Source organism: Microcaecilia unicolor, chromosome 6 (genome assembly GCF_901765095.1).
Source record: "Microcaecilia unicolor chromosome 6, aMicUni1.1, whole genome shotgun sequence".
NCBI lineage: Eukaryota > Metazoa > Chordata > Amphibia > Gymnophiona > Siphonopidae > Microcaecilia > Microcaecilia unicolor.
In genome coordinates, this window is record NC_044036.1 from 157,831,742 (window position 1) to 157,847,703 (window position 15,962).

At 42.4% G+C, this 15,962-nt stretch overlaps 1 protein-coding gene across 2 annotated transcripts in view; it reads left to right on the forward strand.

Moving 5' to 3' along the window:
- Nucleotides 1-15,270, forward strand: part of IL17RD (interleukin 17 receptor D) — a 108,826-nt gene extending 93,556 nt beyond the window's left edge. For both annotated transcript variants that reach the window (XM_030207307.1, XM_030207308.1), the window contains exons 12-13: nt 3,125-4,058; nt 14,318-15,270. In XM_030207307.1, the coding sequence (XP_030063167.1) occupies nt 3,125-4,058; nt 14,318-14,433 (1,050 nt within the window). In that variant the 3' untranslated portion in view covers nt 14,434-15,270. The remainder of the gene's footprint in view (nt 1-3,124; nt 4,059-14,317) is intronic.
- Nucleotides 15,271-15,962: the final 692 nt, after the last annotated feature.

Here is a 15,962-nt window from a genome sequence, read left to right on the forward strand (position 1 = left end):
TATGGTCTTTGCTCTGATCGTGGCTGGACAGATTCAGCTTCAGAAGTGGAGAACAAGGACAGTGCTGGGTAGACTTTTATGGTCTATGCCCCGAAAATGGCAAGGACAAATGAAGACCAGGTATACATATGAAGTATCACATACCATATGTAACGAGTTTATCTTGTTGGGCAGGTCTTTATCTGCCATCATCTACTATGTTGTTGTGACTAGCCTAATGATTAGTGCAGTGGGCTGTGAACCTGGATTCAGTTCCCACTGTGGCTCCTTGTGATTCTGGACAAGTCACTTAATCCTCCATTGCTCTAGGTACAAAAAAACATACCCCACCCCCACCCCTTTACTAAACTGGGCGGCAATGCCAACACAGCCCATTCAAAGTGAATGGGCTATGTCGGCATTATTGCACGGCAGCCATTAGCATGGCTTAGTAAACAAGGGGGGTTACATTGCGACCACACTAGAGTCAGAGAAATTACCTACATATAATAAAAATGCAAACTACTTTGGTTAGGCCACAGAAAGGCAATAGATAAAATCCGTAATCCTTTTCACATAACAGCATGCAAGGGGTACCAGGACAACCCTTAATTTAGCTCGTAGTGACATTTTTTTTTAAAGGTGATTAGAAATATAAAAAATAAATTAGTGTAGTGACATAACCCTTTTTTTTTTTTCAACTGGGGATTTGAACTTGCAACATCACATTTCCACTCAGGGCTGCTATTGCTGCTTGGTTACAAGGGCAGTTCTTTAGAGAATACAGGCTATACATGAGCACAACTAATAGAAGCTATCCAGCTTGATTATATATACCTGCAACAAAATACGTCATGTAAAGAGAGTTAAATGCTTCTGAGGAGCAGATCACTTTAATGTAGTAAGTCTGACCCCTGGTGTTTAAATTGAACATTTTTGTCATTATGTTCATCTTTTTCAGAGAAATAAAAAAGGTCGCTGGATGTTTTATTTTAGGCCTTGTCAAATTTTCTCTTAATTTAGGATCCAGCCCAAATAGTTAAAGGATAGTTTTTGTGGGGGAGGGGGGGAGGACTTGACCCAGCAATTTCCTTGTGCTTTTTTAAATTTCCAGTTCATTTAGCACCACGACGCCATCGCATAGCGCAAGCTTACATAGATCCAAATCACACAGGGGAGATCTAGGAAAAGAGCTGTTTTTTCAGTGGTGGCACAAAAGCCAAAAAACATTTGGTGGTTTGAAATCCTAGGCAAAAAGGTGCAATTTCTAGGCACCATGGTGACATGGTACCCAGGATTTTTTGAGTCCTGTTTTAGTCTGATCTTATTTTTTAGCTAAGCTTTATTGGTGTTATAAAAGTACAGAATCAGACACTGTTTCATATAAATTAAAAAATTTTCTGGGTCCATATGTCTTAAAGCAGTGTTTCCAAACCTGATCCTGAAGGCACCCCAGCCAGTCAGATTTTCAGGGTATCCACAATGAATATTCATGAGATAGATTTGCAGGTGAGAACCAGGTTTAGGAACCATTGTCTTATAAAATATCACAGGTGAGGAATTGGAGATTGAAAGGCTGATATACTGTGCTATGAATGGCTTTGCAGGAATTGGACAGTCAGGCAATTTGTTTTGCTTTAAAGTTAGTGTGAAAATTAGGACTTTATTGCCAAAAAAAAGCTACACTTCCCTGAGGTATAGATAAGTTTCATGGGAAAAATACTAATTTGAATCGACAGAAAAAGAGGTTCTTTTATAGTCAAAACTGTAAGCAGTAGGGAAAAAATTAAATAATAAGGAGGAAAAAGCCTCAAAAAGCTCCCAGCTTTAAGCTGAAAGAGCAGGACCTCTTCATCATCAGCAAAAAACCTCCTTGGTAAATTCGATCTCAAACGTTTTAAACAAAAAGAAGCATCAAAAATACCATCTTCCAATACTTAGCTCTGGAGTCTCTTCTTTCCAACTATAACAGAGCCAACCGTGACCAACGATGGCCAGCGTTTCGTGAAGCTGCGTCAGGGTCAATCGGTCAAAAAGTTTCAAACCCGCGCTGGGGGTGGGAACTACATCTGGGCTGCTGCGGTAGCCCAGGGGTATTTCCTTTTTGGCAAGCATTGGGCTTACTGCTGCTTTATAAAAGGATCTCTAAGTGATTTGTTCAGGGTTAGAAGGAGCTGGAGTAGGAATTGAACTTGGTTGCTCCTGGTTCTCAAGCTACTGTGCTAACCATTAGCCTATTCCTCCACTCCATAAGAGCATAGATGTTATCTCAGGAGCAAAGGAATACCTATTTGGTTGGAGGGGCCAAACAAACCAATCTCTTGACCCCACCCCAAAGCCTCTAACTGTTGATAATGTGCTAGGCAAAATACTAGTAGGATTAATTTCATAGTTATGTCCTTGTTTAGACTGAAAAGGATGGGGGTATATTGAGTCCAGCTTTCTGCTAATTAATGGTTCTCCTAAATAAAAATCCATTAGTTTTCATCATATTTACATAACATTGTATAGCTACAATAAAGTGATGGTCCTCAGGGGAAATCGTTCCATTGGGTGATAGTTGCCAGGCTCAGTCCTGAACTGGAGGTAAAGCTCATTGACTTTACATTGCTACTTTTACTGTAAGTTGCAGAGGGTTTCCTCTGTCATAATGTCCAGTGAATTTGGCTAACTGATGATTTTTTGGAATATATTGTTGTGCATTGCAGGTGAGCTGTTGCTCTAATGGAGCAAATTGCGTCATAGCTGATTACATCACAGTTTGTTTTCATACATTGGTTTATGTATCCTGAAATGATGTCATCAGTGTGCAACATTCTATTGTAGTGGTGTCACCTCAGAATAATAGTCAAGTGACACCACTACATTGTGGCACCTGCACAAAAGAATGTTGCACACTGATGACATCATTTCAAGATACATAAACCAATATATGAAAACAAACTGTGATGTCAGCAGCTATGATGCAATTTGCTCCATTAGAGCAACAGCTCACTTTCAAATAGTAATAATGAGAGTATTTGAAACTTTAAAGGGAGGAGGCAGGAAGCTGCCAGGGCATCACTTGAGAGTAGAGGTTTAACGTTTTCTCTTACAAGTTAACTAACTCTTTTGAATGTAAACAGGTTGCTCTTTGTTTTCCTAGGTGGCAGTGGATTTATGGGAGCATTTAAAAATTTGCAAAATTGGGCAGAGAGAATGGTTGAATCGGAAAATCAACGAGTCCCAATACGTCATTATTGTGTGTTCCAAAGGAATGAAATATTTTGTGGAGAAAAAGAACCACAGACACAAGGGGATAAGCAAAGACACTGGAAGAGGAGAGCTCTTCATTGTGGCTGTATCCATAATAGCTGAGAAGTTATGTCAGAGGAATCAAGAGTCGGACGATGCTAGCAAGTTTATCACTGTGTACTTTGATTATTCCTGTGAAGGCGACATTCCCAGTGTACTAGAGTGGACCAGAAAATACAAACTCATGGATCATGTCCCTCAGCTTTACTCTCAGCTGCACTCAAAGGACCTTAGTCTGCAAGATGCTGAGCAATATTCTGTAAGCGTCAGCAAAAGAAACTACTTTCGAAGCAAGTCCGGTCGGTCCCTCTACGTTGCCATCTGCAACATGCACCAGTTTATTGATCAGGAGCCTGACTGGTTTGAGAAGCAGTTCCTTCCTTCCTTGCCCCTTACTTTATATTATCAGGAACCCATTATGGAAAAGTTTGACTCTGGCCTGGTTTTAAATGATGTGGGTAGTAAACTCTCAGACGATGATTTCTGCATGAAGACAGATGTCAGCGTCATTGCTATGGTGAGCTCAGACTCTCATTCTCTGACTCAGCAGCTGAACCTGAGTGAGGACACAGATTCCCAGGACATTCAGGATGGTACCTCTGTGCTTCAGCCATTACTACATGCTGTGAAAGCTGTTATCCCCGCAGATATGCCTCGAGATTCCGGAATCTATGATTCTTCAGTTCCTTCATCTGAATTATCTCTACCTTTAATGGAAGGACTTTTGACAGACCAGACAGAAACATCTTCCATTGCAGAAAGCATCTCCTCATTTTCAGGATTAGGTAAGATTTTAATTGTAGAATAGATTATACTGTCACTAGAAACACTGGGATCCACCAAACTATAAGTAACTGGAAAGACAAATTTTGCAGCGTGGTGGAGTCATTTATGTGTAATCAAAAAATATGAATCTACTTTAGCTATAAAACATCATAATATTCAATCATTCTTAAAAACCTGAGCACCATTGGACGAATATTGCAATGCATTGGAGGTTTCTACAACATAGGTCATAATGAGACTATTGTTAAAGTTAGTGGTGCTCATTTGGTCTGACCCAGTATGGCTATTCTTATATTCTTATGACATTTCTCTGGGTAAGTGAACATTAATTTGCTCTGTGTTTTGGTGATTTAAAGATTGGGGCCATAGGCGCCCGGTATAAGATGCTTGGACAGGCTAAGCCTCCCCTGCTGTGCTCTGAGGGGTTTAAATTGTTGATTTACCTCCATCCTCACAGCAGGAGCTGCAGTAAAAGCCCTCTAGCCTTGTGAACCAGTTGTAGAAATTGGTTTATGGTTTGTTTACCTTACTGCTGGGAGGGGGGGGGGGATTTACTTCCTGACCTGCACTGAGGACAGATAGCAGCAGAATCATACTGGGCCAGCATGATCAGAAAAACTCACCAGACAAAAAGGTAGAAAAGATCATTTTATTTTCATTATAGTGTTTGGAATATGTCCACTTTGAGAATCAGGTGCTCAACATTAAAAGTATATATTTATTTACTTATTTATGGCATTTTATCCCACATTAAACATGAATTAGGGTGTTTTGTGGCTCTACATGAGAATTGTGATGATATGATCCCTTGTTTCATATTGTTGATGGTCTGCATTTTCCGTATGGGTGGTATATTGGTGTATTAGGTTCTGCCCAGTGTAATATTTATGGTACAGTAAGGTTCTGAGTGTGTTTTTGCACAAAGTTGTGCATAGTGTTTTGCAGTTGAGCGATTGTGCTTAGAATATGCTTTGAGCACATTTTTATTTATTTATTTTATTTATTATTTTTTCTCTGTGTTATCAGACAATTATGTATATAAGCTCCACCCCTGGCCCCACCCCTAACCCCACCCCCTTTTAGCCTCCCCAAACAGTTGGGCCACCGACCGCCTATGATTGGGGCTAAAAGAGAGATTTATTTATTTATTTGGATTTTGCTCACACCTTTTTTAGTAGTAGCTCAAGGTGAGTTACATTGAGGGGCATAATCGAAAGGGGCCACCCATTTCTAAGGACGGCCATCTCCGTGGACGGATCCGAGAAGGGGCGGTCCCGACCATATTATCGAAAAAGATGGGCGGCCATCTTTTGTTTCGATAATACAGTTGGGCCCAGCCAAATGTCAGAGATGGGCGGGTTTGAGATGGTCGGCATCAGTTTTCAGCGATAATGGAAACCGAAGGCGGCCATCTTAAAAATGAACAACTCCAAGGCATTTGGTCATGGGAGGGGCCAGGATTCGTAGTGCACTGGTCCCCCTCACATGCCAGGACACCAACCGGGCACCCTAGGGGGGCACTTTAAAAAATTTTTAAAACAATTTTAATTTCCTTAATCTTGGAATCAAATTTCTTCAACTTGTGGACAAATGGGCTGTAAAGATATATACTTATCATTTTTGTTTCCTAATGTTAAATAATGCCGATTGTATATTCACTTTAAGTGGTGATATATTGGAAAATTTAAATAAATAAATAAATAAATTTTAAAACAGAACATTAAAATACCTCCCATGTGCATTGCTCCCTTACCTTAGGTGCTGAGCCCCCCAAAACCCAGTCCCCACAACTCTACACCTGCCTGAAGTGCACTGCACCCACTAAAAACTGCTCCAGGGACCTGCATACTACTGTCATGGAGCTGCTGGGTATGACATTTGAGGCTGGCTTAAAGGCTGGAAAAAAAAAAGTTTTTAAAGTCCTTTTTTTTTTTATGGGAGGGGTTAGTGACCACTGGGGGAGTCAGGGGAGGTCATCCCTGATTCCCTCCGATGGTCATCTGGGCAGTTCGTGCACCTTTTTGGGACTTGGACTTTAAAAAAAGGGGTCAAAAAAGTGACCTAAATTCTCGCTATGGCCACCCTTCTTTTTTCCATTATGGCCTGAAGCCGGCTATCTGTTAACCACTCCCATGCCCGCCCCTGTCCTGCCTTCACTACTGTGCCGACACGCCCCCGTGAACTTTGTTCGTCTCCGCGACGGAGTGCAGTTGAAAGTGCCCAAAATTGGCTTTTGATTATACCAATTTGGGTGCCCTCAGGAGATTCTCCTTTCAAAAATAAGCTGGATTGTAAGTTTATTGATAAAGACAGTTTGAATTTAAAAAAGCAAACTGTATTAACTAGTTTCCATAGTGTAAAACCCTTTTCCCCATAGTTTTAAACCTGAACTTTATGCCAGAGGTAGAAATTTAACTGTCACAGCCTACAGCATTAACAGCCTCTAAAAGGCATGCCTAGTTCATAGCCACCCAACTCCCGCCCACCTCTAACACATCTCTTCATTTATAGTCATAATTTATAGCCAATTATTCTAATTAGGATAAGAGGGGAGTTTTCATTACAGAATTTTAATTACATTTCATTACTTTCTGAGAAGCAAACACTAAATATATCACACAATATTCCATGTAATCTTAAGGCTCTTTATAGTAGTCTAATATCCCTAGTACCTTAACAAGTTTTCATTAATTAAATAACTCAGTAATACTAAGATGTAGACAGTAATCCAGCAGTATGTAGACAGTAATCCAGCAGTAAGGGGGCTGCTATGCAGTCTTTTGCACTGAGTGTCACATACATGATTATCTCCCAGTTGGCGAAAGGTTATATGTGTGTGCTTGATGCAAAGAGCTCCCAGCTCTCAGAGAACGAGTCCATTCTCTTGAGGACTTGGAGGCACTGAGGGAGACAGAGAGGTTGCTGTCAGACATGTCATAGAGAAGTTCCACCTCCAGTCTGGCAGCCTCTGTGCTGCTTTGGAGGAGGGAGGTCTCCTAAAAGGAGAGCATCACCCTGGTGAAGTAGGAAGTAATCCTGTAGCCATAACCTGCCTAACAGGGGATGCAATATCCTCTTGCAATGAGGAGGGAAGGGTTAGGACAGCTGTTGTAGTTGGTGATTTGATCATTAGACATGTAGATAGCTGGGTGGCTAGTGGACCTGAGAATTGCCTGGCCACTTGGCTGCTTGGTGTGAAGGAGGCAGACCTCATGTATTACCTAGATAGGATTTTAGATAGTGCTGAGGAGGAGCCAGCTTCTTGGTACATGTGGGTACCAATGACATAGGAAAATGTGGGAAGTAGGTTCTGGAACCCATATTTAGGCTCTTAGGTAGAAAGCTGAAATCCAGATTGTCCAGGGTATCATTTTCGGAAATGCTCCCCGGACCTTCCACAGGACCCAAGAGGCAGGCAGAGCTCCAAAGTCTTAATGCATGGTTGAGACAATGGTGCAGGGATGAGGGATTTAAATTTGACGACAATGTCAATGAAATAATAAAGAAAAGGTTTAATACACTTTTAGATTATTAAGATCAGTTAGACATCTTTTTGATGAAAAATATTTTAATACTTTGATACATGCCCTTTTCGTGTCATGCAGGGGTGTCAAAGACTAATTTTAAGCACCTTCATATATTGCACAATACTGCTCTTAGATTGTTTATTTATTTTATTTATGTAATTTGTATCCTGTATTATCCCAAACAAGTTTGGGTTCAATGTGGCTTACATTAAACTTTATAATGAAAATACAAAGCAATAATAGGTAAAAACATCCAAGCAGTAAGATGAATCATTTTGAAATAACAAATTAACTAAAAGAACAACAATCACCAGCAGTGGCGAGGAATTTTATTAAATAAAAATGCTTTCAACAATTTACAAAATTTCAAGTAGTCAGTAACATATCTGAGTGACTTTCATAAGGAATTCCATTTTCCTAGTACTGTTTCGCTTGTACATTTTTTTTATGACCTGAAATGCACAGAGCACAAAATCTTGTTGCAAACGGTATTTAAAAAAAAAAAAAAAAGAAGAAGACAGATAAACATTTTCTGGTTTTGAGAATGACCATGAGGCATATTTTCAAAGCACTTTGGGAGGCTAAGTTCCATAGGTTTCTATGGAACTTTGGGAGGCTAAGTGCTTTGAAAATGAGCTTGCATATTTCCTTTTTGGATTTGGTACGTTTAGCACAAAATGTCCAAAGTCTGACCTAGACATCATATCGAAACTGCCCCTCCATGTAACTTTGTAAGTCTATATGCTTTGAGAATGACCACCATAGTAAATTAGGGCATATTAGAAAATATGATCATATTACATCTTTTTTTGAAGTATCACTGGCTACCAGTGTCCTTTAGAGTGCAATTTAAAGTATTAGCATTGACTCACCGTGAGTATTATTCTCTACAACTGGGGTTATTTGCATTCTTTGACTATTCCTTATACTCTGGCTAGGGCTCTAAGATCTTTACAGGATCACAGATTGGTGGTTCCAGTTCCATAGAGAACTAGGTTAAGTTCCACCATAGCTGGAGTGTTCTTCTATCTGGCTCCATTTTTGTGGAATCTGCTTCCAAATTATATTCATTTAGAAGAGAATTTTTTTTAATTTAAAGTCGCATTGAAATTTTTTTTTATTTAAAAAAGCTTTTAATTTGGATGTTTGATGTGAGGGATCTGCTTTACTTACTGTTTGCTTTGTATATATGGATAGGTCTTTCCTTTCAAGATTATGACGTTCTTTTACTTTTTTCTTGTATTAATTGTGTTTTATTGTATTGTTAACCGCTTTGGTCTTGTAAAGTTAAGCGGTATATTACATTTTAATAAACGTGGAGGGGCATAATCGAACGCAAACGCCTATCTCCATGGGCGTTTATCTCCGAGAACGGGTCCGTGAAGGGGCGGGCTGAACCGTATTTTCGAAAAAATGGACGTTTTTGAGCTGGGCGTTTTTTTTTTTTTTAGCGTCCTAATCCAAGCCATTTGGTCGTGGGAGGGGCCAGGATTGGTAGTACACTGGCCCCCCTGATATGCCAGGACACCAACTGGGCACCCTAGGTCAGTGCAGTGGACTTCAGAAAAAGCTCCCACATGCATAGCTCCCTTACCACGGGTGCTGAGCTCCCAACCCCCTCCCCCAAAACTCACTACCCACAAATGTACTACACTACTATACAGTGCATTTTTTGTAGAAAAAAAGGTGCCGGTACTCATTATGGGCGGGGTCACCACATATGGCTCCACCCCTATGATAGCCACACCCACATTAGCCACACCCCTTATATCAGCCATGGCGCATATAAACAGACATCATTGAAAATATACTAGTATAGGAGAAAAACAATAATGTGATTTTTTTTCATTATAAATCATTTCTGTAAGATGTTACAGCTCCAGTATACCCAGTGCAAAATAAGACAACAGATGTAAATTCTCAAATTGGACAAATTCCAAACACTAAAATGAAAATAAAATAATTTTTTTCTACCTTTGTTGTCTGGTGACTGTTTTCTATCCATACTGGTCCAAGTGTCTGATTCTGCTGCTCTCTATCTGTTCTCTTAACTCCGTTTCCAGGGCTTCCTTTCCATTTATTTCTTTACTTTCCTCCTTTCTTCTTCCATGTCCAGAATTTCTCCTCTCTCCCCGCCAACCCCTCCATCCATCCATGTCCAGCAATTCTCCTCTATCTCCTGCTCTGCTCTCCTCTCCATCCATTTCCAGCATTTCTCCTTCCTCTCCTGCCATCCCATCCATGTGCATCTCCTTCCTATCTTCCCTCCCGTCCATCCATGTCCAGCATGTCTCCTCTCCCCTCCCCTCCCCTCCCCTCCCATGTCCAGTGATTCTCCTCTCTCCCCTGCCCTCCTCTCCTATCCAATGCCAGCAATTCTCTCTTCCCTGCCTTCCCCTTCCATCCATGTCCAGCAATTCTCCATTCTCCTCTCTCCCCTGCCCTACTATCCCATCCCCTCCATGTCCAGCGATTCTCTTTTGCCCCCTATCCTCCCCCTCCCTTCAATGTCCAGTGACTCGCCCCAGCCTCCACCTGCCCCCGAGATCATTGAAACCCCAGCCCCATTTACCCAGCCCCCCCAGCCCCACTTGCCCACACACACACACACCCCAGCCCCACTTGCCCACACACACACACACACCCAGCCCCACTTGCCCACACAAACACACCATCAGCCCCACTTGCCCACACACACCCCCAGTCCCAATTGGCCACACACCCCCAGCCCCAATTGGCCACACACACCCTCCAGCCCCAATTGGCCACACAACCCCCCCAGCCCCACTTGCCCACACACCCCCCAGCCCCACTTGCTCACCCTCCCCTGCTCACTCCCTGCTGTTTGCACCGATCCTTGCCTCGTAAAACTTATTTTTTCGCGAACCGGCAGACTGAAGAAATAAAACAAACAGCTGACAGGCTTGCCTCCTTTGATCGCGTCGGCCGCTTCCTTTCCCTGCATTCTCAGCGCGTCCCGCCCTCGAGGAAAGGAAATGACATCAGAGGAGGGCGGGATGCGCTGAGAATGCAGGGAAAGGAAGCGGCCGACGCGATTGAAGGAGGCAAGCCTGTCAGCTGTTTGTTTTATTTCTTCAGTCTGCCGGTTCGCGAAAAAATAAGTTTTACGAGGCAGGGATCGGTGCAAACAGCAGGGAGCGAGCAGGGGAGCCCCAGAAAAAAGGTGCCGGTACGCCGTACCGTCGCGTACCGGCACAAAAAAAGCACTGCTACTATAGCTCTTAGGGGTGAAGGGGGCACCTACATGTGAGAACAGTGGGTTTTGGAGGCCTCCCATTTACCAGCACAAGTGTTACAGGTGGGGGGGGGATGGGCCTGGGGCCACCTGGCTGAAGTGCACTGCGGTACCCACTAAAAGTGCTCCAGGGACCTGCATACATGCAGGCCTCTAGGACTTGTTGCTGCTGTATAACATTGGCACACCAGTTGACACCTGAAGACTAATCTCTCCGAAAACGTCCTTTATTGGAATAACTGCCTTTACTCACAGTTAACTGCAGATCAGAGGTTGTGCCCCACTGGCAACGAGTCTCCCTGGTACTGAGATTAGCAGTAGGTCAGAGCTGGCAGAATGCTGTACAATGCCCTCTTTCAGCCACATTCAAGGTAAGAACTAAGTTCTCTAACGTGGCTAACACAGGAAAGGGAACTAAAACTGGCTTACAAAAATGGCCACTACTGCATGGACTACAACAGGAAACACAACAGGGCACACTCTGACCCAGTAGGCAGGGGGAAAAGCACCATGGGAGAAGAGCCTACCAACTACCAATATCGTGAGACTGTAACACAAGCTAATGAAATCACGGAGCCCAATACCCTACACCCACCACAATGCAATGCTGATGTGACCCTGTACTGCACCCGAGAGCCACATCTGACCCAGGGAAAGGCTGTGACAGGATTGAACACATTCTGCTGTCATGGAGGTGGGTACGGCATTTGAGGCTGGCATACAGGCTGGAAAAAACGTTTTTAAAGTGGGGGTTTTTTTGGTGGGAGGGGGTTAGTGACCACTGGGGGAGTCCGGAGAGGTCATCCCCGATTCCCTCCATTGATCATCTGGGCAGTTGGGGCACTTTTTTGGGACTTGTTCGTGAGAAAAAAGGGTCCAAAAAAAGTGACCCCAAATCGCGGTCAAAACGCCTTTTTATTTTCGATTATCAGCTAAAGACGCCCATCTCTCCTCAGCTGATAACCACGCCCCAGTCCCGCCTCCACCACGCCTCCGACACGCCCCCATCAACTTTATTCATTTCCGCGATGGAGTGCAGTTGGAAACGCCCAACATCGGCTTTCGATTATACTGATTTGGGCGCCTTTGCGAGAAAAACGCCCATCTCCCGATTTGGGTCGAAATATAAGCGTTTTTCTTTTTCGATTATAAGCTGGATAAGCACCTTAACCGGGATGGAACCAGGCTGCTGGCACTAGCATTTAAAAAGGAAATAGAGCAGCTTTTAAAGGGGGGGGGGGAGACAACAGTTACCCAAGATTGCTTGGTTTGGTGTGGAGTATCCATGAACGATACTATTGAAACAGAACATTTAGAGAATCCCAATAGAGAGGTTTTAACAATGGTGAAAGAAAGCCAGGAGTGTTTCACTGAAGAGCATAGTAAAAGATGCTAATTATTACCGTCAACTTCCAAGCGGTTTGTAGATGCAAGATAAAAGCACAATTTGAATTGTCTGTATACAAATGCTGAAGCCTAAAAAATAAGAAGGGACAATCAGAGTATATAGCAGTAAGAGAGGGGTCTTTTAGCCACATTGAGCCTGCAAAAAGGTGGGATATTGTGGGATACAAATGCAATAAATAAATAAAAATCAACTGGCGCTAAACACTGAGACGCCCATTATATTCCTATGGGCGTCTAAGTGTTTAGCGCCAGCTAAAAACGCCTACGCACCTTAGTAAAAGACCTGCTAAATGAAGAGGTAGATATAATAGGCATCTCAGAGACCTGGTGGAAGAAGGGCAATTAATGGGACACTAATTATATCGCAATGATAAAGTGGATCGAATGTTAAAGAGGAAATTCAGTCAAACAAAATAAGCATTCTACATGAAACAGATAGTAGCGTGGAAGCCTTATGGATAGCAATTCCACGTGTGAATGGAAGTAGTATACTGGTAGGACTGTACTACCGTCCACCAGGTTAAAAGTACTGCATTTGTATAATTGAGAAAACAAACTTGCTGAGACAACCTAGCCTATACATACAGCACCCAGAGGTAGGAGGAGCTTGTAAGTAGTTTGGCTTTTGCTTCAAAGTTTTAAATGTGCTTCACAGTCGTTTTCAGTTCTAACTAGCCCTCCTGTTTACTAATCCAGTGCGCTAATGCTGCCCACTTTGAATGGGCTGTGTCAGCATTGCCGCACGGCTTAGTAAACGGAGGTATGTGAGGTAAACTTTCTTTTTTACACTTTTAACCTTGTTATCTATTGGACTAGACGTGGTGAAGTTTGTAATTTTTCACCAGCTAGGTAAGCCTTTGTCCCTTTTCATTTTAAGCTGTTTTTTAACTGCTACTTTAATTTATGTATAGTTTTTAGCTATCCTGTTTTTTCATGTGTTCACTTATTTATGCAGTTGAGTCATATCCAGATGAGATATGGTTTTTAACAGAGGTATAGCTAGGTGGGTCACCAGGGGATTAGTCACTCCCCCAAACGGACTTCCGACAACGCCTATTTTTTACATGATCTGTCACATTTAAAATATGTGCTGGTGCCGCCGGCAGTCCGTTGTCCACTCCCCCTGCAACCTCAACCTGGCTACGCTTCTGGCTTTTAATTTTTATGTAAGGGGTCCTTTTACAAAGGTGCACTGAAAAATGGCTTGTGGTAGTGTAAACACGGGTTTTGGGTGTGTGCCAATCCATTTTTTCAGCACGCCTGTACAAAAAACCTTTTTTAAATTTTTGCCAAAAATGGACTTGCTGTGCGTCCATTTTGGGTCTGAGACCTTACCGTCAGCCATTGGCCTAGTGGTAAAGACTCATGCGGTAACTGGGTGGTAATGACCTACACACGTCAAATGCCACTTGGTGCACGTCTGATATGCGTGTCCGAAAAAAAAATGTTTTGGATGCGCATATTGGACTCACGCCAAAAATGAAATTACCGCAAGAGCCCTGCAGTAGCCAGGCGGTAACTCCATTTTGGCACGCATAGATGCTTACGCGGCTTAGTAAAAGGACCCCTAAGTCTCTTATTGGCTTTGTATTTGATTTTACGTATATTTATATATTTGTTTTTGTTTGATTTTTTAGTTACTTATCCCTTAATGCAGCCGTTTCAAGGTGAAACATGGCCCCATCGGGCACAAATGTGTAAATTTCTGGGAGTCTTTGGATTTTAAATGAAGACTGTTTATCTTATTATGTCTGCCACTTGCTTTTATCCTCCACGTTGGGTTTGGTGGAACATTTGCCTTGTTTTCTCACTACCGTCCGCTCTGTTCTTGTCAAGTGTCTTTATCAACCAAGATCTAAAATCACGTTCCAAGCTTCCTTGTCCTTTGAGTGTAGTTCCTGCCAACTATTGCCATTATGTTGCTACCTCTCAGTGACGACACCCAAAGTCTCCATTCAACGTATGTTATTCCAGACGTGCTTTATTCCAAGCTTGACACCAGGTACCGAGACAGTTAAAGAACTTGAATAAGGAGAATCACAACTGATTTTTGTTCTTTTTCCCCTAGGAGAAGAAGACCTATCCAGCCTCACTCCGACCAAAGCTCTCGTCCATGGTGTATGTAAAGCAGAACTCCATTGTCACATTCATCCTGAAGAACCACAGACCATAGCTCCTTTGTAATGCATCTTACAAATTTTTGATATGCATTGCCACTTTAACAGATGGCCCCTAAAAGGCTGTAAACCTCTGCATACATACACAGAGCCTTAGACTGCTTGAAACGAGCAAGATCCTTCTCCTGGGGGCCAGCAGTAGAAACCAGAGTTTGTAGTCGGTGGATTTTTACTCCAGATATCTTCACAAGAACGTTTTTGTTCTGAATGTATATAGTTGGAGATGGGGGAAGAGAGATGAAATTCAACTATTCATTTTCCATGTTTGAGAATGACTCATGTTTACAATTGTGCAGCTCAAATACGATTTTCTAACCAACTTCCACATATGGAGTGTATATTACCTGAACCACACACCAAGCTCGTATAAAGTATGAATTGCATCCTTAAGTGTGGGCTAGTATTTTTTTTGTTTGTTTGTTTAAACTTATTGTACCAGTTGGAGATAGCGAGTACCATAAAGTAGCACTAAACACTTCTTGCTGAACCAAGTGCTCTAACTTTAATCTAAAAATGGAAGATGCATTTGAACGCTCAACCCTGCCCTGGCCTGTAGCAGAGTAAAACCAGAGAACAGTTCTAGATGGGGTTTACAAAACACAAGATGCACAGTTTTTTAAAGTGGTTTTATTTTTTTCTTCACTGGAAAAAATATTTAACACTAGTTAGAGTGATAACCTAGGTACTATATTTTTGTGTAGGCCGAAGAAACATTTTGACAAGCATTATGTTTACAAAGCTAACGTTACATATTCTATCGATTGCTAAAAGCCAAAAACAGTTGTTTTGTTTCCATCAGCTGCAGTAGCATTTGGTTGTTTTATTTAATATGTAATTAAAATCTTGCAAGATGTTAAATCCTATCTGTTCTTCTTACAGTTGTTCTAGTTTCATGTTGTATTTTGTTTGAAGATAGCTACATACAGGATGCTTGAGAAATAATATTTTTCTACTTGGATTGAATGGACCGTGGTGTTGAACGCTGTGACACATAGGATTAGGGTTCAAATAATCAGGGGCGTAGCCAAATATTGCGGTGGGAGGGGGCCAGAGCCTGAGGTTGGGGGGGCACATTTTAGTCTGCCGCATGCTCAGTTTCACTAAAAGGAGCGTGCAGGACGTGAGGGGAAGAGAAAGCAGGGTAGGCAACTCGGCAACGCCTGAGACCAGCGTTGGACAAGGCTTCAGCTGGTGGGAGTTGGGGACCCCCACCAGCAAAACCAGGGGCCCAGAGGTAATTTGAGGGAGCCCAGGCCCCCATGGCCCCACCTAGCTACGCCACTGTTCAAATTCATCATCTTTTCAGGCCAGTTGGTCAGTGTGCTTGGGCCTAGAGAAGAAAAAAAATGGCTGTGACCCTTGTGTTACTAAGGGTCCCCTCAGCCACTCAGGAATGCTAAATGAGGAACAACAGGAAGGTCCAGGAGGAAGGGGGCAGTGGCTCAGAAAGACGCAGAGAAAAAGACCTAAAAAAAAAAAAAAGGCTTGAATTTAATTCTGAAAATAACATATGATACATTTCAGTTTATTGGTTCT